This window comes from Salmo salar, chromosome 26 (genome assembly GCF_965601325.2).
Source record: "Salmo salar chromosome 26, fSalSal1, whole genome shotgun sequence".
NCBI classification, from domain to species: domain Eukaryota; kingdom Metazoa; phylum Chordata; class Actinopteri; order Salmoniformes; family Salmonidae; genus Salmo; species Salmo salar.
Genome location: NC_138316.1, coordinates 31,993,740 through 32,018,652, shown reverse-complemented (window position 1 = coordinate 32,018,652; position 24,913 = coordinate 31,993,740). Strand labels below are relative to the sequence as shown.

Sequence of the window (24,913 nt, the reverse complement as noted above, 5' to 3'; positions counted from 1 at the left end):
GCCCTATTTGGTAAAAGACCAAGTCCATATTCTGGCAAGAACAGCTCAAATAAGCAAAGAGAAACAATAGTAAATCATTTCTTTAAGACATGAAGGTCAGTCAATCCGTAAAATGTCAAGAACTTTGAACGTTTCTTCATGTACAGTTGCCAAAATCATCAAGCGCTGTGATGAAACGGGCTCTCATGAGGACCGCCACAGGAAAGGAAGACCTAGAGTTACCTCTGCTGCAGAGGACAAGTTCATTAGAGTTAACTGCACCTCAGATTGCAGCCCAAATAAATGCTTCACAGAGTTCAAGTAATAGACACATCTCAACATCAACTGTTCAGAGGAGACTGCGTGAATCAGGCCTTCATGGTCGAATTGCTGCAAAGAAACCACTACTAAAGGACACCAGTAAGAAGAAAAAGAAAAACATGAGCAATGGACATTAGACTGGTGGAAATCTGTCCTTTGGTCTGATGAGTCCAAATTTTAGATTTTTGGTTCCAACCGCTGAGTCTTTGTGAGACGCAGAGTAGGTGAACGGATGATCTACGCATGTGTGGTTCCCACCGTGAAGCATGGAGGAGGAGGTGTGATGGTGTGGTGGTGCTTTGCTGGTGACACTGTCTGCGATTTATTTAGAATTCAAGGCACACTTAACCAGCATGGCTACCACAGCATTCTGCAGCGATACGCCATCGCATCTGGTTTGCGCTTAGTCCCACTGTCATTTGTTTTTCAACAGGACAATGACCCCAAACACACCTCCAATGAGGTTTTTGACCAATGAGAGTGATGGAGTGCTGCATCGGATGACCTGGCCTCCACAATCACCTGACCTCAACCCAATTGAGATGGTTTGGGATGAGTTGGACCGTAGAGTGAAGGAAAAGCAGCAAACAAGTTCTCAGTATATGTGGGAACTCCTTCAAGACTGTTGGAAAAGCATCATGAAGCTGGTTGAGAGAATGCCAAGAGTGTGCAAAGCTGCCATCAAGGCAAATGGTGGGTACTTTTAAGAATCTAAAATATATTTTTATTTGGTAGTACATTATTCCATGTGTTATTTCATAGTTTTGATGTCTTCACTATTATTCTACAATGTAGTAAAAAAATAGTAAAAATAAAGAAAAACCCTTGAATGAGTAGGTGTGTCAAAACTTTTGAATGGTACTGTATGTGCGAACTGTTTAGACTGGGAAGCATACGGTAAGGTTTACAAGGAACCATCAGAAATAACTAATATTGTATAGTATTATATACTGTTAGAAAATAAGTGTTACAATGGTTGAGATGGTATGAGTAAGACTCACGAGGTGAAGGATATGGCACACATTTAAGAATAAATTATATTTATTGATAAATTAATCATCGAATACACCAGTCTTCATTCTGTGATAAAAAATATTCAGTCTTGATTGGGAGTAACAACAGAAATGCAGAAGAAATGCTTACAGAGACCGATCCATATGCATGGCCATGAGACAGTAAGGGAGCTAACAGAAGGACATTGAAGAGGCTGTCTGGGTGTTCCTAACACTGGAGTCATTGGGGACGTTCCAGGTTGTCTTCATTGCACATCACACTGCTCAGATTGTCAGATCTTACCACCTGGGTCGCTAGTATTCATTAGTGCACACACCGTAGGAAAATGTCTTGCAAAAAAAAAATTAAGTTAAGGTAGTCCATCCCTGTTTGTTTCTTCAGTTTAGTTTCTAGTGAATACGACCCCTGGAGACTTTTGCACATCTCCGGAACCACACTAATATGATATTGCTATTGATTTATAGCGATCTTTTGAGATGTGCAGCATGATTGCAACAACCTGGAACGCACCCATTGCAATCAACACTGAGCTGCATGTTACTGCTACACCATCTTCTCATCATCATCTCATCCCATGCATTATGAAGCTAGGTACACCAGTATAACGGTAGGTAGGCTAATCATGAAAAACATGTCACTTGAATATCCAGTGATCCTATATGGAAAGACAGGAGAACACATCAAAACAAACCGAAAAACATCACTTACTTTTTCTGTCTGTAGCTGCCCACATTGATTTCAACATGTAATTATTTTCAAATGTTTTCATTATTGCTCAAATAAGGTTGTATTGTTTGTCATACACATTGAACTGAAATTCAAAGTTGCGATCTGAGGTATAAAAATCTAAATCTTCTGACTTGACTGACCTTCCACAACTTCAAACAAAATCAATCACTTTAATCTAATACACCAATCAGGGACCAACCACTTGTCGTTATCTTAATATTGCTGCATAGCAGACCACATTAATTCATAAATCTATATTATTTATTTAACCCACCATACATTATTCTATTGAGGGATTATAACATTAAAACAACATACATATGTCTGATAGGATTGTACTGATGCAAAACCAAATGATGATGTAGAAAGATACTTTTATCTTGAGTCTATGTAGGGTTGCAAAATTTCTGGTTACTTTCCCAATATTCCAGAATTCCTGGTACGAGGATTCCCAATTTTCTGCTTATTCCCTCCCGTTTCCAGTAATCTTCCAACTGGGATTCCTGGAAAGCATGGTAATTTGGGGACATTTTCCAGAATTTTTCAACCCTAAATTGACGCTATTCCCTCTCTCAACTTGTTTATTCTAAGCCAATAGATAGAGTGCCGGCTAAGGACAATATAATAGAAGCTTGTAGTGGTTATCATTGTCCTGTTCTGCAGCTCTTCACTAGTCAGCCCTCTCCCAAACCCTCCTCAGGAACTCTAGCTCTCATGTGAAGTAACGCTGAGGCTGCAGAGAGGTATCTTTGGTAGACATGTAAAGACAGTGTGAAAATGAGAGGGTATAATGCTCCCTTAGGTGGATTTGGAGGTAAACCTGACAAAAACTTTCCCTGGCCCAGATTAAACCGATTCCTAGACTACAAGCATTTTGAATGGAGATGCACCATTAAGGATGCCATAACTCAGGTGTAAGCTTAGAGATTCCGGGAAACCGTCCCTGAATCTCTACCTACTTTGCGTATTTCTTTGAATTCTAGTCCTCATCTGAATCACTGCGCTAAAAAAGTATCATTTTCAATGATAAAAAATAACATTAGTTCAGTTAAAATAGGTTATACAAGGAAAACTCTAAATATAAGGAGACTCTACTTTGTACAAAATAATTCAGCAGGACTTCAATATATTCAACATTTTAAAATAACCCAATGCATTAGCACAACTACAAGTTGAAATGTATTTTTCACCTAGGCATGTTCACCTAGGCATTTTCATTTTCTTATACCTTTAGAAAATAACCAGAATTATTTATTTCAAAGCACACATTTAATAAACTAAAATGCACCATATCCAACCTTAAAATATTCATAGTTTTTATCGTTATAGTATTGCACATCTAGTCAGTGTTTTCAAGAGGTTGACCACTGTGTTCTACCCCCTACTGTACTTTCCAGGTCACATAATAATAACAAAGAACACCATTGCATCTAGTTTGATTGATCTTTTTTGAAAGTTTCTTTTAAAAACTTATGATTGCTAGTTTTTATACATTGATTAAAATAATTCGTAACAGTATTCTATCTGATGCCATTTGAAATCAGAAAATACAACAATTCCATTCATTTGGTTTATAGTTTTGATGTACTGTATGACTGTCTCTTGATTGTTCCATGCCAATTTGTAATGATGGTTAATTAACAAACTATAAACCAAGTTTAGGACACCCACAGTCATTACACAGATATTCTTCAACTTTCTTACAAGACAGTATAGTACACTGAGTGTATAAAACATTAAGAACACCTACTCTTTCCATGACATAGACTCACCAGGTGAAAGCCTCCCTTATTGATGTCATTTGTTAAATCTACTTCAATCAGTGTAGATGAAGGGGAGGAGACAGGTTATAGAAGGATTTTTAAGCCTTGAGACAATTGAGACATGGATTGGGTATGTGTGCCATTCAGAGGGTGAATGGGCAAGACAAAAGATTTAAGTGCCTTTGAATGGGGTATGGTAGTAGGTGCCAGGCACCCCAGTTTGTGTCAAGAACTGCAATGCTGCTGGGTTTTTCATGCTCAACAGTTCCCTGTGTGTATCAAGAATGGTCCACCACCCAAAGGACATCCAGCTAACTTGACTGTGGGAAGCATTGGAGTCAACATGGGCCAGCATCCTTGTGGAACGCTTTCAACACATTGTTGAGTTCATGCCCCGGCGAATTGAGACTGTTCCTAATGTTTGGTATACTCAGTGTATATGGGACCAGTCAAAAGTTTGGGCACACGTACTCATTCAAGGGTTTTTCTTTATTTGTACTATTGTCTACATTGTAGAATAATAGTGAAGACATCAAAACTATGAAATAACACATGTAGTAATCAAAAAAGTGTTAAACAAATCAAAATATATTTTAGATTCTTCAAAGTAGCCACCCTTTGCATTGATGACACCTTTGCACACTCTTGGCATTCTCTCAACCAGCTTCACCTGGAATGCTTTTCCAACAGTAGTTCCCACATATGCTGAGCACTTGTTGGCTGCTTTTTCTTCATTCTGCAAAGGGTGGCTACTTTGAAGAATGTAAAATATATTTGTATTTGTTTAACACTGCTTTGGTTACTACATGATTCCATATGTGTTATTTCATAGTTGTGATGTCTTCACTATTATTCTACAATGTAGAAAATAGTAAAAATAAAGAAAAACACTGGAATGAGTAGGTGTGTCCAAACTTTTGAATGGTACTGTACATTCAAAAACGTACCTTATATCGTATATCATATCTTTGTTTCTTTTTCAGACTCCAGACTTCAGTACTCCTGCCAGTAGAAATGTTTCTCCTCCAATAGCAGCCCAAATGAAAGTTTCAGCAGCATTAGAATGATTATCATGGATGTTTTACATGTTGACCCCAATTGAGTAAAAGGCATGGTTTTTCATCTCTCTCTCTCTCATCCTTTCTCAGCTCAAACTCATTGTACAGTACACAACTCAACACTTCACACCTCTGTTTTTATATCAATGTCCATCTAATATATTTGTATCCATCTTATTATTATACAGTTTTTTTCTCTCTTACAATTGATGTTCATATGAAGTAATAGAAAATAAAGGCAACTGTTGTTGTTCTGTTTGTTGAATAATATGTGTTTCCTCCCAGGCCTATAACAGACCTCAGATGTCTCATTTTATAACTCTGTTGCCTTGTCTCTTGGTAAAAAATAAAGTACCTTGAAATGACCTGAATTTCCAAAGTAAAATATGAGCTCAGAAAATGTCCTCCGTTCAGTCTGATGGTTAGAAAAAGGAAGAGGGTCAGCAAAGGGGGTGGTCCTTGGCTTGTAACAGGAAGTGACTTGTGGGAGAAGGTTGAAGGTTAATTCCCGTTCAGATGGAGCAGCCATCCCTTCCTGTCTAAAGCCTTCCTTTACTTTCTCCTATCCTCCCCCATCCTTCGCATATGTCCTCTCAGAGGAGGCCTCTTTTTCATTCACTCCTCTTTCTCTCCCTACATCGCTCAGTCTTTCTCACTTGTCTATAAGGAAGCCTCCCATCCAGCGGAACTTGCAGGCAACCCACCGTCTGAGAGGGCAGAAATACTCAAAGTGGAACTGCTGGAACTCAGGCGTCTTGCGTATGTCCCGGAGGAAGGCGATGTCCAGGTCAGACTCAGTCAGCATGATGAGGAGGGAGAGCAGGGCGAACAGCAGTCCCATGGTCACCAGGAACATACGCAACACACTCAGGATGAACTTATGTAGCTCCTGTACCTCGTTGTTAGGGAGAGACTTCCTGGTCCGACCCAGCCGAAGCACTCTGCCGTCGGGGCCAAACTCAGCCACCTGTCCCTCAGGAGTCCCGGCCTCCGACTCCTCCTCTTCGATGCTGCAGGGGGCTCCATTAGGGTGGCGCGCCACGGCTAGCTCCAGGCTGTGTTCGGCCGTGGGGGTGGGCAGCACACTGTCCGAGGGGCAGTAGGCCTCGTCAGAGATGACCCGTTGGGATGACCCGCCCTCGCCGGCATCTGTTGTGTGGTGACGGTGTCGCGGCATGAAGGAGTCGCCGTGGGAGACGGAGCGCACGGGAGTGGAGTGGGCGGAGTCTCGTAGGGACTCCAGGCCTGAGAGAGATAGAGATAATAGAAGAAACATCAAACTCAGAGCTGTGAAAATGTATCCCATCATAAAGACAATGAGAAACAACTCCTATTACACAACTAGTGAATCCACATAACACATATCAGTGAACCATGGAACAAAACTACACATTGGGGCAGAGAGATATTGTGTCTCTCAGTTCAGTGTTCAGATCTAGTTATTCATGTCAATCCCTGAGTCAGGAGACCTTTGGGATGAGAGGCAGGATCTACTCTGTAGCCCAGAGTATTAATGTGAAAATAGAGAGCTCAGCCAGCCTTTAAAATGATCCAGGGGGAGAATCAGAGTCCTCATGGAGGATCATAGGTTTCACTCTCACACACATTCCCTGTAGGTTGTAGATACTACCTTGTCCTGCTAAATAGAATATGTGCCGTTGATCAAGTCGAACACAGAGGAACAAAGGTGTTCTAATACAGTAGGCCCCTCTGACCTAAATATTCATAGGTTTCACCTCCATCACTCGGTCGCGTCATGCCATTGTTATGAACGTTCTCAATCCAGCCTCTATCAGTGGCGCCACAGTGGTGCCCTAAAATCCTGATAAACCCAGTCATTCTGGACGGAGGCTAACGACTGTTTAGTCTAAATTACACTATACTGCCTGGAAATATGGTGAAATTGCTAAAGTAGACAAATGTTTAGTAGGAAACAACTTTTCCAGCATTATCATGTTGTCAAATTTACTTTAGACATGGCAATGTTGTCATTAGCTAGCTAAGTCCGTCAAAAATAGCTAGCTAAAATCCGGTGTCCACTCAATCATAGCTAGCTAGCTAACGCTATACTACAGTCGTGGCAAAAAGTTTTGAGAATGACAAAAGTATTAATTTTCACAAAGTCTGCTGCCTCAGTTTGTATGATGGCAATTTTCATATACTCCAGAATGTTATGAAGAGTGATCAGATGAATTGCAATTAATTGCAAAGTCCCTCTTTGCCACGCAAATGAACTGAATCCCCCAAAAACATTTCCACTGCATTTCAGCCCTGCCATAAAAGGACCAGCTGACATCATGTCAGTGATTCTTTCATTAACACAGGTGTGAGTGTTGACGAGGACAAGGCTGGGGATCACTCTGTCATGCTGATTGAGTTCAAATAACAGACTGGAAGCTTCAAAAGGAGGGTGGTGCTTGGAATCATTATTCTTCCTCGGTCAACCATGGTTACCGCAAGGAAACACATGCCGTCATCATTGCTTTGCACAAAAAGGACTTCACAGGCAAGGATATTGCTGCCAGTAAGATATCTAAATCAACCATTTATCAGATAATTAAGAATTTCAAGGACAGCGGTTCAATAGTTGTGAAGAAGGCTTCAGGGCACCCAAGAATGTCCAGCAAGCGCCAGGACCGTCTCCTAAAGTTGATTCAGCTGCGGGATCGGGGCACCACCAGTACAGAGCTTGCTCAGGAATGGCAGCAGGCAGGTGTGAGTGCATCTGCACGCACAGTGAGGCAAAGACTTTTGGAGGATGGCCTGGTGTCAAGAAGGGCAGCGAAGAAGCCACTTCTCTCCAGGAAAAACATCAGGGACAGACTGATATTCTGCAAAAGGTACAGGGATTGGACTGCTGAGGACTGGGGTAAAGTCATTTCCTCTGATGAATCCCCTTTCCGATTGTTTGGGGCATCCGGAAAAAAGCTTGTCCGGAGAAGACAAGGTGAGCGCTACCATCAGTCCTGTGTCATGCCAACAGTAAAGCATCCTGAGACCATTCATGTGTGGGGTTGCTTCTCAGCCAAGGGAGTGGGCTCATTCACAATTTTGCCTAGAACACAGCCATGAATAAAGAATGGTACCAACACATCCTCCGAGAACAACTTCTCCCAACCATCCAGGAACAGTTTGGTGACGAACAATGCCTTTTCCAGCATGATGGAGCACCTTGCCATAAGGCAAAAGTGATAACTAAGTGGCCCGGGGAAGTAAACATCAATATTTTGGGTCCATGGCCAGGAAACTCCCCAGACCTTAATCCCATTGAGAACTTGTGGTCAATCCTCAAGAAGCGGGTGGACAAACAAAAACCCACAAATTCTGACAAAATCCAAGCATTAATTATGCAAGAATGGACTGCCATCAGTCAGGATGTGGCCCAGAAGTTAATTGACAGCATGCCAGGGCGGATTGCAGGGGTCTTGAAAAAGAAGTGTCAACACTGCAAATATTGACTCTTTGCATCAACTTCATGTAATTGTCAATAAAAGCCTTTGAAATGCTTGTAATTATACACTGCTCCAAAAAAATATAGGGAACACTTAAACAACATAATATAACTCCAAGTCAATCACACTTCTGTGAAATCAAACTGTCCACTTAGGAAGCAACACTGATTGACAATAAATTTCACATGCTGTTGTGCAAATGGAATAGACAACAGGTGGAAATTATAGGCAATTAGCAAGACACCCCCAATAAAGGAGTGGTTCTGCAGGTGGGGACCACAGACACCTTCTCAGTTCCTATGCTTCCTGGCTGATGTTTTGGTCACTTTTGAATGCTGGTGGTGTTTTCACTCTAGTGGTAGCATGAGACGGAGTCTACAACCCACACAAGTGGCTCAGGTAGTGCAGCTCATCCAGGATGGCACATCAATGTGAGCTGTGGCAAGAAGGTTTGCTGTGTCTGTCAGCGTAGTGTCCAGAGCATGGAGGCGCTACCAGGAGACAGGCCAGTACATCAGGAGACATGGAGGAGGCTGTAGGAGGGCAACAACCCAGCAGCAGGACCGCTACCTCCGCCTTTGTGCAAGGAGGAGCAGGAGGAGCACTGCCAGGGCCCTGCAAAATGACCTTCAGCAGGCCACAAATGTGCATGTGTCTGCTCAAACGGTCAGAAACAGACTCCATGAGGGTGGTATGAGGGCCCGACGTCCACAGGTGGGGGTTGTGCTTACAGCCCAACACCATGCAGGACGTTTGGCATTTGCCAGAGAACACCAAGATTGGCAAATTCGCCACTGGTGCCCTGTGCTCTTCACAGATGATAGCAGGTTCACACTGAGCACGTGACAGACGTGACAGAGTCTGGAGACGCCGTGGAGAACTTTCTGCTGCCTGCAACATCCTCCAGCATGACCGGTTTGGCGGTGGGTCAGTCATGGTGTGGGGTGGCATTTCTTTGGGGGGCAGCACAGCCCTCCATGTGCTCGCCAGAGGTAGCCTGACTGCCATTAGGTACCGAGATGAGATCCTCAGACCCCTTGTGAGACCATATGCTGGTGCGGTTGGCCCTGGGTTCCTCCTAATGCAAGACAATGCTAGACCTCATGTGGCTGGAGTGTGTCAGCAGTTCCTGCAAGAGGAAGGCATTGATGCTATGGACTGGCCCGCCTGTTCCCCAGACCTGAATCCAATTGAGCACATCTGGGACATCATGTCTCGCTCCATCCACCAACGCCACGTTGCACCACAGACTGTCCAGGAGTTGGCGGATGCTTTAGTCCAGGTCTGGGAGGAAATCCCTCAGGAGACCATCCGCCACCTCATCAGGAGCATGCCCAGGCATTGTAGGGAGGTCATACAGGCACGTGGAGGCCACACACACTACTGAGCCTCATTTTGACTTGTTTTAAGGACATTACATCAAAGTTGGATCAGCCTGTAGTGTGGTTTTCCACTTTAATTTTGAGTGTGACTCCAAATCCAGACCTCTATGGGTTGATAAATTGGATTTCCATTGATTATTTTTGTGTGATTTTGTTGTCAGCACATTCAACTATGTAAAGAAAAAAGTATTTAATAAGATTATTTATTTCATTCAGATCTAGGATGTGTTGTTTAAGTGTTCCATTTATTTTTTGGAGCAGTATACTTCAGTATTCCATAGTAACATCTGACAAAAATATCTAAAGAAACTGAGGCAGCAGACTTTGTGAAAATTAATATTTGTGTCATTCTCAAAACCTTTGGCCACGACTGTACATCTAAAGTCAATCTGGCGACATCAAAATGATGAAAAAAAGGTTTTCCTACTAATTATTTGCCTCATTTTGAATGGCATTGTATTTCCAAGCCACTTTTGATGAAATCTTCATCATTGCTCATTGACGATGCATTGAGCAAATTGCTTATTTGGGCGTCAGTCCAAAAAAACATTCAAAAAAATATTGTGACGAAACATGCAACCCATGAATACCTGAAATACCCCAAACAATCCTCTCCAAATGCTCCACTACACTGCTTCACATAAACAACAGACATACAATGCAGCCACTGATGTCACTCTACAACACTACTAACATGACCTTAAACCAAATCAATGAAAGCCGTCGGCCATAACATTTACTCGAGACAACATTTTGCACAACACCAGACCCAAACCAAATACTTCCGTCTAGCCGCATGCCATCGTTCCATCTCTAACGAAAACAGGGAATCTGAGAAGGAAGAGGTTCCTCGAAGGCTTCTTGTGTTACCCCAGACTCCAGGGTCATGGCTTCCAAAGCTGTTTCAAAGCAATGTTACTAAGATCTGTAACACTAGATGGAGGAATCTGTGCCACGATGAGGTACTTGCTCTTTAAGATGTGTAAGTGTAACCCTGGATGGTTTAGTAAGGGATTCTGAATCCTGTGCCATGATGATGAGGTCCTTTACCTTCTGAGGAGCTACCTGGCCTGTTGGAGCCATAACCAGGAGGTGTTACGCTCAGCCTGGACGAAGCCCTGGAGGCCTCTGCGGACCCAAACCCGGAGGCTGAGTGTACCCCAGGGAGGGCAGGGAAGATGGGTATGGCCCCCAGAACCTTGCCCATGAGTCTGGGCCCCAGCTGGAGGACGCGGACCTTCATATCACGGTAGCAGTGGTTGATCATGCACAGATGCACATTCACCTTGGTCTCGATCCGGATCAGGCATTTCACCATGGTGGCTGTTGAAGGAGTGAATAAGCGCACTGTACCGGCGTCCAAGTTACCACTGTCCTACAACTGCCCTACTAACGTCCTATCACCGTCCTACAACTGCCCTACCACCCTACTCTTCCCCTGTGTCTGTCCGCTCTACTTTTGTCCCTTGTCCCCTGTCTGCTGTTGTCCCCTATCCCTTTGTCCTTGTGACTGGCGATGGCTGGCTACACTACACCACTCTGTCTCTATGACAGCCAGGCAGGCTGGGAGAGCAGGAATGTGGCCCAATTGCAGTGTGGTTATCCTACCCCCCCCCCTAAAACTGCTACCCTTCTAACCATATGCTCCATAGTGACATACATGGAGAGGCCCTGACAGGAGGGCTATTTTTAGGCTGGGTATTATTACCACTGTAGATACCAATGAAGAACAGGAAAGGTTTGGACAGGGTTGGAGGGGTTCAATATCAGGACCTGTCATTGTACAATACAATACAATTCAACCGACATCATGTAGGTAAGTTGCTACTTCACGTTCCCATTTATACTGTAAAAGGGACTGTGAATGTTCTTTACAAACCAGCAAAGTGACTTTCTCCTGCCACAATAATACCTTACAGTCACAGCAACTCTTGAGAGAATTGCAAGAATGACAAAGGAGAATAGATAATTGGTGCAGCCTTTGGTGTGTGTGTGTGTGTGTGTGTGTGTGTGTGTGTGTGTGTGTGTGTGTGTGTGTGTGTGTGTGTGTGTGTGTGTGTGTGTGTGTGTGTGTGTGTGTGTGTGTGTGTGTGTGGATAAGCCTGAATGACACACACAACTGTTGCTCCGCTCTCATAGCAATGGTACTACTCAGGTTACTGCTCAAGACAAGCTTTGTGCGTCAGTGTGTGTGTGTGTGTGTGTGTGTGTGTGTGTGTGTGTGTGTGTGTGTGTGTGTGTGTGTGTGTGTGTGTGTGTGTGTGTGTGTGTGTGTGTGTTAAAAGCCCCCAGAATAGAGGCACTGTAAGGCTATAATCTATTCAGACACTAAAGCAGTGAAGTACCATAGCAGCATAGACCTCAGACACGTTTAAATCTTATGGCAGCTGCTTTGTAAGGCACTTCTAAAGAAAAAGTAGGGTTTAAAGTAGCTCTGCTAGCGGTGCAGATGCAATCTGGGACCAGTTTACTAATGGGCTAAAATGCACTTTCAATGGAGATTATTCATTGAGCATATTTTTCAGTCCAGGAATAGGCTTTATTTGGGTCTGGCAAACCAGCCATCTGTGTGCTATAACTTTTTGTTACACACATAAGTAGACTTAATCCAGCCCTATCTATGTCTACTGTAAATGATTGTAACTGATGTGTGTGGAGAGGGGCCAGTGTGTGTTTTACCCTCCATGATGGAGATGTGTACAGCTCTCCGTCTTTGTCGGGGGACACTGGTCAGCCTTGGGCCGTGGGTGATGGAAGGACAGCTCCTACTGGGTACCAGACCAGCCCTGTGGAAACATGTTACATGTTGGGGTTAAAGGCATACGCTCTTAGAAAAAAGGGTTACAAAAGGGTTCTTCTGCTGTCCCCATAGGAGAACCCTTATTGATTCCAGGTAGAACCATTTTTGGTTAAATTTAGAACCCTCTGTGTAAAGGGTTCTACATGAAACCGAAAAGGGTTCTATCTGGAAACAAATAGTTATTCAAAGAGTTCTCCTATGGGGACAGCTGAAGAACCCTTTTAGGTTCTAGATAGGATGATATATAGTGGAGGTAATTCAGCTGACAGTTTTATCCAAAGGGACTCACAGTCCAGGAACATATAGTGTATATTCAGTATGTGGGCCATGTGGGAATCACACCATCTAGAGTTGTAGGCAACATTCACAAACTAACAATTCTGATATTGTTTTCAATAATTGGTCTTTTGGCCATTCAGATCAGATCTGAAAAAAATCTGATGTGATTGGTCAAAAGACCAATGAGTGGAAGAAATATCAGAATTGGGCTACTTGTCTAAACACAGCCATGGTGTAACTCAGACATCAAACTAACTGTCATGGTGTAACTCAGACTTCAAAAGCACCAAGGCTCACCTGTGAATCTCTGGAGGTTCCCGTTTTATTTTGGCACTTTGCTCCATCACTTCCTTAGCAACCCTGCCACTGAGAGCCAACACAGAAACAAAACATAACACTCAACCATGCATTATCACCAAAAACTGAACTGAAGGATCTTCAAAACGTTACTTATAGCCAGTACATGTATTTACCTGTATCTGAATCTACTTCCTTTGAAGAACAGATTACTGCTGGACACCGTTCTGACCTGGCTGGACTTGTCCAACCTGTGAGTGAACAGAGACAAAGAGATTTAGCAATGTAATAACATTGTAATAATAGCACATAAACTACCGGTCAAAAGTTTTAGAACACCTACTCATTCAAGGGTTTTCTTTATTTTTACTATTTTATACATTATAGTGATGACATCAAAACTATGAAATAACACATGTAGTAACCAAAAAAGTGTTAAACAAATCTAAATATATTTTATATTTGAGATTCTTCAAAGTAGCCAACATTTGCCTTGATGGCAGCTTTGCACACTCTTGGCATTCTCTCAAACAGCTTCACCTGGAATGCTTTTCTAACAGTCTTGAAGGAGTTCCCACATATTCTGAGCACTTGTTGGCTGCTTTTCCTTCACTCTGCGGTCCGACTTATCCCAAACTATCTCAATTTGTTTGAGGTTGGGGGATTGTGGAGGCCAGGTCATCTGATGCAGCACTCCATCACTCTCCTTCTTGGTAAAATAGCGATTACACAGCCTGGAGGTGTGTTGGGTCATTGTCCTGTTGAAAAACAAATGATAGTCCCACTAAGCACAAACCAGATGGGATGGCGTATCGCTGAAGAATGCTGTGGTAGCCATGCTGGTTAAGTGTGCCTTGAATTCTAAATAAATCACAGACAGTGTCACCAGCAAAGCACCCCCACACCATCACACCTCTTCCTCCATGCTTTACGGTGGCAAATACACATGCGGAGATCATCCGTTCACCCACATCACGTCTCACAAAGACACGGCAGTTGGAGCCAAAAATATCCAATTTGGACTCCAAAGGACACATTTCCACCGATCTAATGTCCATTGCTCGTGTTTCTTGGCCCAAGCAAGTCTCTTCTTCTTATTGGTTTCTTTGCAGCAATTTGACCATGAAGGCCTGATTCACACAGTCTCCTCTGAACAGTTGATGTTGAGATGTGTCTGTTACTTGAACTATGTGCAGCATTTATTTGGGCTGCAATTTCTGAAGCTGGTAACTCTAATGAACTTATCCTCTGCAGCAGAGGTAACTCTGGGTCTTCCATTCCTGTGTTGGTCCTCATGAGAGCCAGTTTCATCATAGTGCTTGATGGTTTTTGCGACTGCACTTGAAGAAACCTTCAAAGTTCTTGAAATGTTCCGTATTGACTGACATTCATGTCTTAAAGTAATGATGGGCTGTCGTTTCTCTTTGCTTATTTGAGCTGTCCTTGCCATAATATGGACTTGGCCTTTTACCAAATAGGGCTATCTTCTGTATACCACCCCTACCTTGTCACAACACAAGTGATTGGCTCAAACACATTAAGAAGGAAAGATATTCTACAAATGAACTTTTAAGAAGGCACACCTGTTAATTGAAATGCATTCCAGGTTACTACCTCATGAAGCTGGTTGAGAGAATGCCAAGAGTGTGCAAAGCTGTCATTTTGAAGAATCTCAAATATAAAATATATTTTCATTAGTTGAAAACTTTTTTGGTTACTATATGATGTGTTATTTCATAGTTTTGATGTCTTCACTATTATTCTACAATGTAGAAAAGGGTAAAAAATAAATAAAAACCCTTGAATGATTAGGTGTTCTAACACTTTTGACCAGTAGTGTACATTGTATCATATATTGATTGATTGATTGATTGATTGATTAAATTACTGATAGTCAGTGTAACTCACTTGTAGAAAGCCTGATTCTCAACTCCACACTTCCACAGATGTTTACAGGCCTCAGGTGTAGGTGCAAAATATGTCAAGATGATCTTCTTGTCCTGCAGTGAGTATACACATGTAGGTATGAGTATGCACATCTGAGTATGACAGAGTATGCACATCTTGTAATTCACATCTTCTGACTTGGCTACCAAAACCATAGAAATAGAATGAATAGAACGGGTTTGGAAGCTCTTACCCTGGCATTTGACTGGTAAACTCATGGGTACACTTGCAATGGCTGCCTGGTATTGTGATGCAATAATTTACATGGTATTTTGGAATGTTCTATAAACTGAGGCTGGATTGCCATGGTAATGCAGAATGTTCATTCAAATTATGCTAACTGATGTGGCTCATGCAATGGAATACATTTTTTGTAATGCCAGTTGAGTTGACTCAAATCACAGCACAGATTGAAGGGTGCACTTCCTGCTTTTACTTTCTGGCATGGGTACACACAAAATGGCTGCCAGTCCACCAATTAAGCAATCATTGACTTGAATGGAGACACCACTTCTATTCATTCTATTTCTATGAACAAGACTACAATGAGTACACATTTATCTATCAACAATGGACCCACATCTTATGTCCAGTTAAGTCATTAGCTTCTCTATTACGGCTAAATTACACCTTCTCCCCAAAGGCCATTTCCAATGCATAAAACAGGTTTATCTACATGAATTTCACTGTGTAATTCCAGAGCAGAAAGGAACCCATTTTAATAATGCATGTCATGGAACCCACCTCTTTCTGATTTGCATATATATGGAATGTCTTTGCCTCAAACTTCAGCTTTGTCACCTCGTCCCTACCCACCAAGACAAGACAAGACCAGTCAAAACCGAACAGAACATTGAGAAGCGTTGAAATATTCATTGTGACCAACTGGCAGATTAGAACAGCTCTGTTTTATAGTTAGGAGGATGGACAAATAGGTTTAGGTCTGAGACTGGGATTCTGGACTGCCAGGTTAAATAGAACAATTGCTAACAATAGGCAAGCCAAATGTCGCACGTTTTATGCAACAACTTCACACTTACATCTCTTACATTTTATGCAACTATTTCTGGCTGTAAAACAATGAAGGCTTGACAAAAGTTATGACTATGCTAACCATATTATTACTCACCACTTGAGGAAATGGACTCTCCTGTTCCCCTGCAGGACAGTGAAGCCAAACGGAGTGAAGGCCAGGAAGGCAGGGTTCCCTGACACATCCTGACACAGACACAACACAAGTATTGAATACACGGTGTATGTTGTTGTACAGATGTCGGATCTTAACTTGATCACTCTTTTGTCGCAGAGAATTTTCCTGCTACATCAAGAAATTCAAATGAGCCTTGTGAGTCCCTGAAAAATAGCAGTTGAGTCAATGGGATCAGGGCATGCTATCAAAATTATTTTCTCACTCACTCAAACGCTAGGTCTTGGTCCTAAAACTGCAACATTCAAATGTACCAAAATGTATTTGAAATGCAACCATACACATCAACAACCACCATTTTATATAGCTTAATAACATGAGATAGATATTGGTCTCCACTAGGCTACGACATACAGTACAAGGGTCAACTATATCCTAAGCTTATGAATGAACTGTCAAAATTTAGTTCAATCGCAGGCTGTGTCCATTTATTATAATCCACACGACACGCTGTAGCCGGCACGTAGCCTACATAAGGTACAGTGAGGGAAAAAAGTATTTGATCCCCTGTTGATTTTGTACGTTTGCCCACTGACAAAGAAATTATCAGTCTATAATTTTAATGGTAGGTTTATTTGAACAGTGTGAGACAGAATAACAACAAAAAATCCAGAAAAACGCATGTCAAAAATGTTATAAAATGATTTGCATTATAATGAGGGAAATAAGTATTTGACCCCTCTGCAAAACATGACTTAGTACTTGGTGGCAAAACCCTTGTTGGCAATCACAGAGGTCAGACGTTTCTTGGAGTTGGCCACCAGGTTTGCACACATCTCAGGAGGGATTTTGCCCCACTCCTCTTTGCAGATCTTCTCCAAGTCATTAAGGTTTTGAGGCTGACGTTTGGCAACTCGAACCTTCAGCTCCCTCCACAGATTTTCTATGGGATTAAGGTCTGGAGACTGGCTAGGCCACTCCAGGACCTTAATGTGCTTCTTCTTGAGTCACTCCTTTGTTGCCTTGGCCGTGTGTTTTGGGTCATCGTCATGCTGGAATACCCATCCACGACCCATTTTCAATGCTCTGGCTGAGGGAAGGAGGTTCTCACCCAAGATTTGACGGTACATGGCCCCGTCCATCGTCCCTTTGATGCGGTGAAGTTGTCCTGTCCCCTTAGCAGAAAAACACCCCCAAAGCATAATGTTTCCACCTCCATGTTTGACGGTGGGGAAGGTGTTCTTGGGGTCATAGGCAGCATTCCTCCTCCTCCAAACATGGCGAGTTGAGTTGATGCCAAAGAGCTCCATTTTAGTCTCATCTGACCATAACACTTTCACCCAGTTGTCCTCTGAATCATTCAGATGTTCATTGCCAAACTTCAGACGGGCATGTATATGTGCTTTCTTGAGCAGGGGGACCTTGCGGGCGCTGCAGGATTTCAGTCCTTCACGGCATAGTGTGTTACCAATTGTTTTCTTGGTGACTATGGTCCCAGCTGCCTTGAGATCATTGACAAGATTCTCCCGTGTAGTTCTGGGCTGATTCCTCACCGTTCTCATGGTCATTGCAACTCCACGAGGTGAGATCTTGCATGGAGCCCCAGGCCGAGGGAGATTGAAGTTCTTTTGTGTTTCTTCCATTTGTGAATAATCGCACCAACTGTTGTCACCTTCTCACCAAGCTGCTTGGCGATGGTCTTGTAGCCCATTCCAGCCTTGTGTAGGTCTACAATCTTGTCCCTGACATCCTTGGAGAGCTCTTTGGTCTTGGCCATGGTGGAGAGTTTGGAATCTGATTGATTGATTGCTTCTGTGGACAGGTGTCTTTTATACAGGTAACAAGCTGAGATTAGGAGCACTTCCTTTAAGAGTGTGCTCCTAATCTCAGCTCGTTACCTATATAAAAGACACCTGGGAGCCAGAAATCTTTCTGATTGAGAGGGGGTCAAATACTTATTTCCCTCATTAAAATGCAAATCAATTGTTAAAATTTTTGACATGCGTTTTTCTGGATTTTTTTGTTGTTTTCTGTCTCTCACTGTTCAAATAAACCTACCATTAAAATTATAGACTGATCATTTCTTTGTCAGTGGGCAAACATACAAAATCAGCAGGTGATCAAATACTTTTTTCCTGGATTGTACACTGTAGGTAAGGTACTGTATTGTATACAAACACCGCTTCCAGCTGTCCCCTGGCGGCGATTTTAAATATTTCTTCATTATTCAAATCCTCCTGCTGCAGGATTATTTTCCTCCTGCGACGAAAGGTGTCAAATTAAGATCCGACATCTGTATGTAATGTACAACTGGCCTCACAAACAGAATAGCAAAGAAATCATATTGTATTAAATGAGGTTCAGGCTGTACTGGAATCAATAGAGAGCTAAAAGGACTCTGCCAGTGCAGAGCTATAATGGACCCTTCTCTTATCATGGTGTTTGTACCTTGCAGGGGTGAGGGTCCACACCATACGTCTCCAGCTCCTGGGCCTTCTGCAGGAAGTTCAGCTCTGACTCTTCTGGAGTCTGTCCTCTGTGAGATGAGGACACAACATCAGTCTACTGGGACTTGACAGATTACTGTGGGGTGGGCTGTGTGATGATGGATGAAAAAGGTTCCAGCGGTGAGCTAATGATTTGTAAAGTGAATGTTGTTTCATTCATTTCAGTGAGTGAAAGATGAGAGAGACCAACACTAGAGGGCAGCAAAGGTAAGATCCTGTAGGTGGTCTACAGTAGTAGAGTCTGTATATATGGATACTGCATATACTGTGAAGGGGGAGGGGAGAGAGAGAGAGAGCCTCTTGAGGGTGATGTGATGTTCAGCTGACTGGCAGAGTTGTCCCAGGTTGCCACAAACTAATGACACAGCAGTACAGTACTGAGAAATACACACACACCCGCACACACACCCGCACATGCGCATGCACGCACACACACACACACACACACACTCTTAAGGTCACTGCGGTCCCTTCACCCACTATCCATAAGCAGGAAGAGTTGGACAAATAGCAGCTAGGAAAATATAGTATATTCAGCATATGATGTGGATATGAAATTGCATATCTACGGCTTAGCTAGGGTCATGCATAATGTATCTCATCACAATATCTATTTTCATCATGGATGTAACATTCTATCTAGGAGAGATAGGATGATCTTGTATCAAATTAGGCTCACAATCATCATGCTGATGATGACACTATATTCAATTACAAGCGCTATGTCAAATATCATAATCATCTGGTAGAGAGAGAGAGAGAGAGAGAGAGAGAAAGAGAGAGAGAGAGAGAGAGAGAGAGAGAGAGAGAGAGAGAGAGAGAGAGAGAGAGAGAGAGAGAGAGAGAGAGAGAGAGAGAGAGAGAGAGAGAGAGAGAGAGAGAGAGAGAGCAGAAAGAAAGGGAAAGAGAGCGAGGGATGAGGCATTGGGATGGATGATGTCCATGTTCAGAACCAGGTGTGCATGGAGACTACAGACAGAGACAGTGAACTATGTGTCAAATAAAATCACAATGAGGAGTCTGACAGGTGTCACCTTACATTAGTTCTGTCTTGTGGATGTCAGAGATGCGTCTCTCCAGCTTCTCTGAGTGTTTAGGGAAGAACTGGAACTTAGAGCTGTAGCCCTCAGGATGCTTTCCAGGATCATAGTCACCAACTTCAGCTGGGGGAGGATGGAGAACACAGGAGACAACAGAAACAACTTTACATGTGATGTCTGCAACACACAAATACATTACTGGGAAGACCTATGTAACCAATATGACATAAAGCCTAGTGATCTGGCTGTTATAAACCACATGTATTGTAGTCATGGTATATGCCATCAGAGCTTCTCTTCTATATCTCTGCTATAGGTTAACCAGGCTGTTCTACTGCTGTTCTTTCATGCAGCCCTGAGATTCTGTAAGAGCCAGGCCCAGACAATCAGACAATGGTGGGCTTGTCTCTGTGTGGCAGGGGAGCAGGAGAGCCAAGCCTTAAATCAGCTGCCTGAATGCCAATGAGGATGCTGCCACAGTGCTGGAGGCTACAGCCTGAGCTCTAGACCTATACCTCCACCACTACCTCAACTCACACACTCACATCACAATCAAAACAATAGGTGACAGTGCTATTTTTCCATTAAGTCTTATAACAAACACCTTTATAAAACCCTCTTAGGCCTCACTCCCCCTATCTGAGATATCTACTGCAGCCCTCATCCTCCACATACAACACCCGTTCTGCCAGTCACATTCTGTTGAAGGTCCCCAAAGCACACACATCCCTGGGTCGCTCCTCTTTTCAGTTCGCTGCTGCTAGCGACTGGAACAAGCTGCAACAAACACTCAAACTGGACAGTTTTATCTCAATTTCTTCATTCAAAGACTCAATCATGGACACTCTTACTGACAGTTGTGGCTGCTTTGTGTGATGTATTTTGCTTTGTGTGATGTCTCTACCTTCTTGCCCTTTGTGCCGTTGACCGTGCCCAATGATGTTTGTACCATGTTTTGTGCTGCTACCATGTTGTGTTGCTACCATGTTGTTGTCATGTTGTGTTGCTACCATGCTGTGTTGTCATGTGTTGCTGCCTTGCTATGTTGTTGTCTTAGGTTTCTCTTTATGTAGTGATATGTGTTTTGTCCTATATTTATATTGTATTTCAAATTTTTAAAAATGATCCCAGGCCCCCGTCCCCGCAGGAGGCCTTTTGCCTTTCGGTAGGCCGTCAATGTAAATAAGAATTTGTTCTTAACTGACTTCCCTAGTTAAATAAAAAAATAGGCAAGAAATACATGGGGTTGCTGTGGTCCATTTACCTTGTAGTATGTAGGCAGCCAACATGGCAGCATCCGACGTCTTACACAGGAGACGGCCATGGTACAGATCTCTCTTGATCTGTAGGAAGACTAGATATCTGCAAAGGAACATCAGAAACAGTGTGTTTTCTGGTCCACTCCAAACAAGCTGAACCTAAATGATTTGTTTCTAATTTCTTTAATTCCATTTGTAGCTCCATTTAAAGGGATGAGTGGGTCATACAGACGGCCAAAGAGAGCCCTGATCTTAAATTCCCAGACGATGTTCTTCACCTAACTCTTTGTTCGTTTGTTGGTTGTTTGGAAAGGGTTTGTAGAGGAGAGTGTTTGAGATAGACAGTGTTTGGTAAAGGAAGGCCTGAGGCGAATAATGGCGCATCTCTCTGAGTCTGTCTCTGCTCCTTCCTGCCTCTAGCCTATAGGGCCAGGAGACCATTCCATTCCCAGCTAAAGCACAGCCACTTCCACAGCCCAACACAGAGGGGACTTCACCTTTTCTGGCCCTTCTCTTAATTGGAACCTTTTATCTCTCAGGTTGAGGAGATAGTGAAGAATTCTCTCCCTCAGAGTTCTGTCGACATGAGACTCTTCTATAAAGCAGGATGATGAAATAACTTTTCCACTTCTACTAGTTTGAGTCAAACAAACAGTCCCCTGGTTGCTACTGGGTCGTTCTACACAGGATGACAAAACAACGTGGAGACGGCTTCCTCTCCAATTCAATATCAAATAGGTTAGAATCCTGCTGGAAAGTAAACGGCACAATAGATAAAACTGTCTACAGGCAACTCCATGTGTCCAGGTGTGTTAAGACATGAGCGGAAAAGAGCCATTGTCAGGGATGTTTTGGTGCAGGAATATCAGCATTCAGCAGGTTTACCAGGTTAGCAGCATAAACAATATAGTGTCTCTATGCAACATAGGCCCTTTGCCCCACGAGGAAATGAAAGGAATAAGTAATGCAATAGAGGTTTAATTCTGTGACTCAAGCTTGTTTGTGTGATGAGTAGCCTAACCTTGCCTGAGACCTGAACACGTAAAGTCAGATAAGTCACAACTCTATACTCTGCCTTCACATCTTCTCCTCCCTGCAGAGTGCTGCTGACTTCGCCTGGTGCAACATAATATACACTCTAGCTAATAAATATATGGAAAACCAGTCTGTGTCCCAAATGGCACTACTTTTGACCAGGGCTCTGACCAAAAGTAGTGCACTATATAGAGAATAGGGGGCCATTTTGGATTCACCCCAGGCTTTTAGTTCCCATCTCCCCATCATTAATACATAACCTTGTCGAGTCTCATTCAGAACCTGCTCTGTTAACCACATCCTTACCTCCTACACTGCAGTACCACCCTCCTCTTCAAATAGAACTTCACTTATCATGATCTGAGTGGATCTGAGTGGATCTGTGATGATTATCTTTCACCCTGGTTCTGTCCTCTATGATTTCACATATCATCTGTGATTTAGTTATGATTTGAGGTATAATTAACTCCTCGTGATCTACTGGTTTAACTGTAGTCTTCTGTGACAGACTGTTACTTGGCCAGCACACAAGAAATGTGCTTTTGGGTTTATAGATCAGTTTAGCTGTGGTCCATGGAGAGTCCTCCTTCAGTCTTCTGGTTGAGAATGTGATTGTTATTCAGGCTCTTGCAATTCATGTGAACGTTTCATATGAGATCAAGTTGCCTCAGACTGCATCCCAAGAAAATGCACATTTCAGAATACCTTACCCAGCATTAATTTCACATACCAGTGGCTTATCTTCTCTAAGAGCAGTAAAGCAATAAATACCATTATTCATCATACAGCAAAAGTGTGTGTGTGTGTGTGTGTGTGTGTGTGTGTGTGTGGGCTAGTCTTTACAGAAGGTGCTGCTGGCAGCATCACCAGATGGTAGAGGATTGGGAAGCGTTCTCTCCCTCCCTAGCTCTGACTGGGGTTATGAGACAATGGGAAGCAGTGGAAAGTGAAAGGGGCTAGATTGCATGATGAAGAGACTAGGGTTGCATCCAAAATGGCACCCTATTCTCTATATAGTGCACTACTTTTGACCAGGCTCTGGTCTTAGTGCACGACATAGGGAATAGGATGCCATTTGGACACAGACTAACTAGGTGAGGTGTGAGGAAGGCAGCCGTTCCTCCTCCCTCCTTCCTCCTCCCTCTTTCCTCCTCCTTCCTCCTCCTCTACACCGTAGTGTGATTGTCAGAGATAGAGTACCACATTGTGCAGGCAGGGTGACCTGACATTGCAACTTAAAGAAAGAGTTATCTGGTCTAAATCCTCCTACAAACGGATTCACTATAGGCTTTTGATACCCCTAAAATCAGCTTGTGCTCACTCATTCATGCCTGTAGTCTACCACTGATATTCTAGATGTGTGTAAAATTCAGCATCAACATGAGAAGTTTCAATCAGATGAAAGAGAGTGAATGCCCACTGTTGGAAGAATCCAACGTCATTTGGACCATTTGGACCAAACCAATTCTTCAGAATCCATTGCACCCACTGTAGGCAAAATCCACACTCTCTTTTCCTACCACCTATCCCTCCCTCCCTCCCTCCCTCCCTCCCTCCCTCCCTCCCTCCCTCCCTCCCTCCCTCCCTCCCTCCCTCCCTCCCTCCCTCCCGGTTGGGTTGACAGCAGTGCATGGCTGGCACCCTAGTCTCCTCTATTATAAGCCCACTCCATTCTGCCTGTCAGACTCTGTCTCTAGTCTCTTACCTTGTGATTTCCTCTTTCAGGGCAGCCGGGTCGGGAGGGTAAAACTTTACACGTAAACACATGGTGAATGGAGGCTGGGCTGGGGGGAGAGGTCACATGTTAGAACAGAGGCTTTTTATAGTAGTTGCTGTGACCTAACTAGTAGTAACTGCAAACGACTCAATCACCCAATCAAATTCGCAACTGCATATCATCATGCATAATTCAATAGTCATACATGGTCATGCATTCATGTACTTACATTTCATTTGTTTGGCAATACATTTTGTAAAACCCAACCAGTGCTGAAAGACAAACAAAAACAAATCAGTCAAAAACGGTGTTTTCTAGGCGCTAAATACCTGACTGGTATCCCTCTGCCTCTACTCTAGACATTAGTGACAGACTACGTGGTCTGATTTCTCAGTAGTTGTGCATTCTGACTTGTTGTCTACAGCTGGAGGGCATTCTAGAACAGAACTCCACTGAGCATCCTAATGCTGTGTTCTCTCTACCTCGCTGATGTTTACATTCTCCCTCTCTCTCTCTCTCTTTCTACTCATCCTCCTCCCTCTCTCTCTCCTCATCACGCCCCCCCCCCCCCTTACCCAGTGACTCTTATAGAGATGAAAGAAAGGAAAGTGCTTTAGAGGAAGGACACTCAGAGAAACGCTTGTTGTCTGTCAGCTCATAACCATTTGGAGGAGAAAAAAACATCTCTGGTGAGTTGAACAGATGTTATCTCAATTAATCTGTATGAATAAAGGTTGAATGAAAAATGGAATACATTAAATGAGTGGGGAGGGTATGACACTACACCGGTGATACTGGCCTAGTTTGTTGATGTTCTTCATATCTCCCAGACTTCACCTGTCTCTCCCCTGGCCTCGAGGTTCTGCTCTGGAGAGGGGGGCTTGGTTGAGTGCTTCACTGATAGACTGTGACAGAGTTGTGTCTGTCAAAGCCTCATTTACCCTCACTACAGTCCTTCTATCAAACCCTGAAACACTGCTCTAACTACCTGCCAATCTGTAAGGTGTATAGAAGAGACTGACAGTGAATATAGACTGGGTTAAGTACTCTGACTCTGACTGAGGAAGGCACCAGTGGCGTGTATTCATGGATGCCAAGAGAAGCCAGGCTTCCCCAAAATATTGATAAATATACACTGCTCAAAAAAATAAAGGGAACACTTAAACAACACAATGTAACTCCAAGTC

The 24,913-nt window shown here is 43.1% G+C and overlaps 1 protein-coding gene across 1 annotated transcript in view; it reads right to left on the bottom strand.

Annotated features, from left to right (window-relative positions):
* Nucleotides 1-1,319: 1,319 nt before the first annotated feature.
* Nucleotides 1,320-24,913, bottom strand: part of LOC106587600 (FERM domain-containing protein 5) — a 125,091-nt gene continuing 101,497 nt past the window's right edge. The window contains exons 3-14 of the mRNA XM_045708769.2: nt 23,956-23,998; nt 23,715-23,793; nt 20,980-21,077; nt 19,715-19,838; nt 18,617-18,704; nt 16,151-16,239; nt 15,766-15,829; nt 14,983-15,074; nt 13,251-13,325; nt 13,075-13,143; nt 12,378-12,484; nt 1,320-6,109 (exon numbers count right to left, since the gene is read on the bottom strand). Of these exons, the coding sequence (XP_045564725.1) occupies nt 5,517-6,109; nt 12,378-12,484; nt 13,075-13,143; nt 13,251-13,325; nt 14,983-15,074; nt 15,766-15,829; nt 16,151-16,239; nt 18,617-18,704; nt 19,715-19,838; nt 20,980-21,077; nt 23,715-23,793; nt 23,956-23,998 (1,521 nt within the window). The 3' untranslated portion in view covers nt 1,320-5,516. The remainder of the gene's footprint in view (nt 6,110-12,377; nt 12,485-13,074; nt 13,144-13,250; nt 13,326-14,982; nt 15,075-15,765; nt 15,830-16,150; nt 16,240-18,616; nt 18,705-19,714; nt 19,839-20,979; nt 21,078-23,714; nt 23,794-23,955; nt 23,999-24,913) is intronic.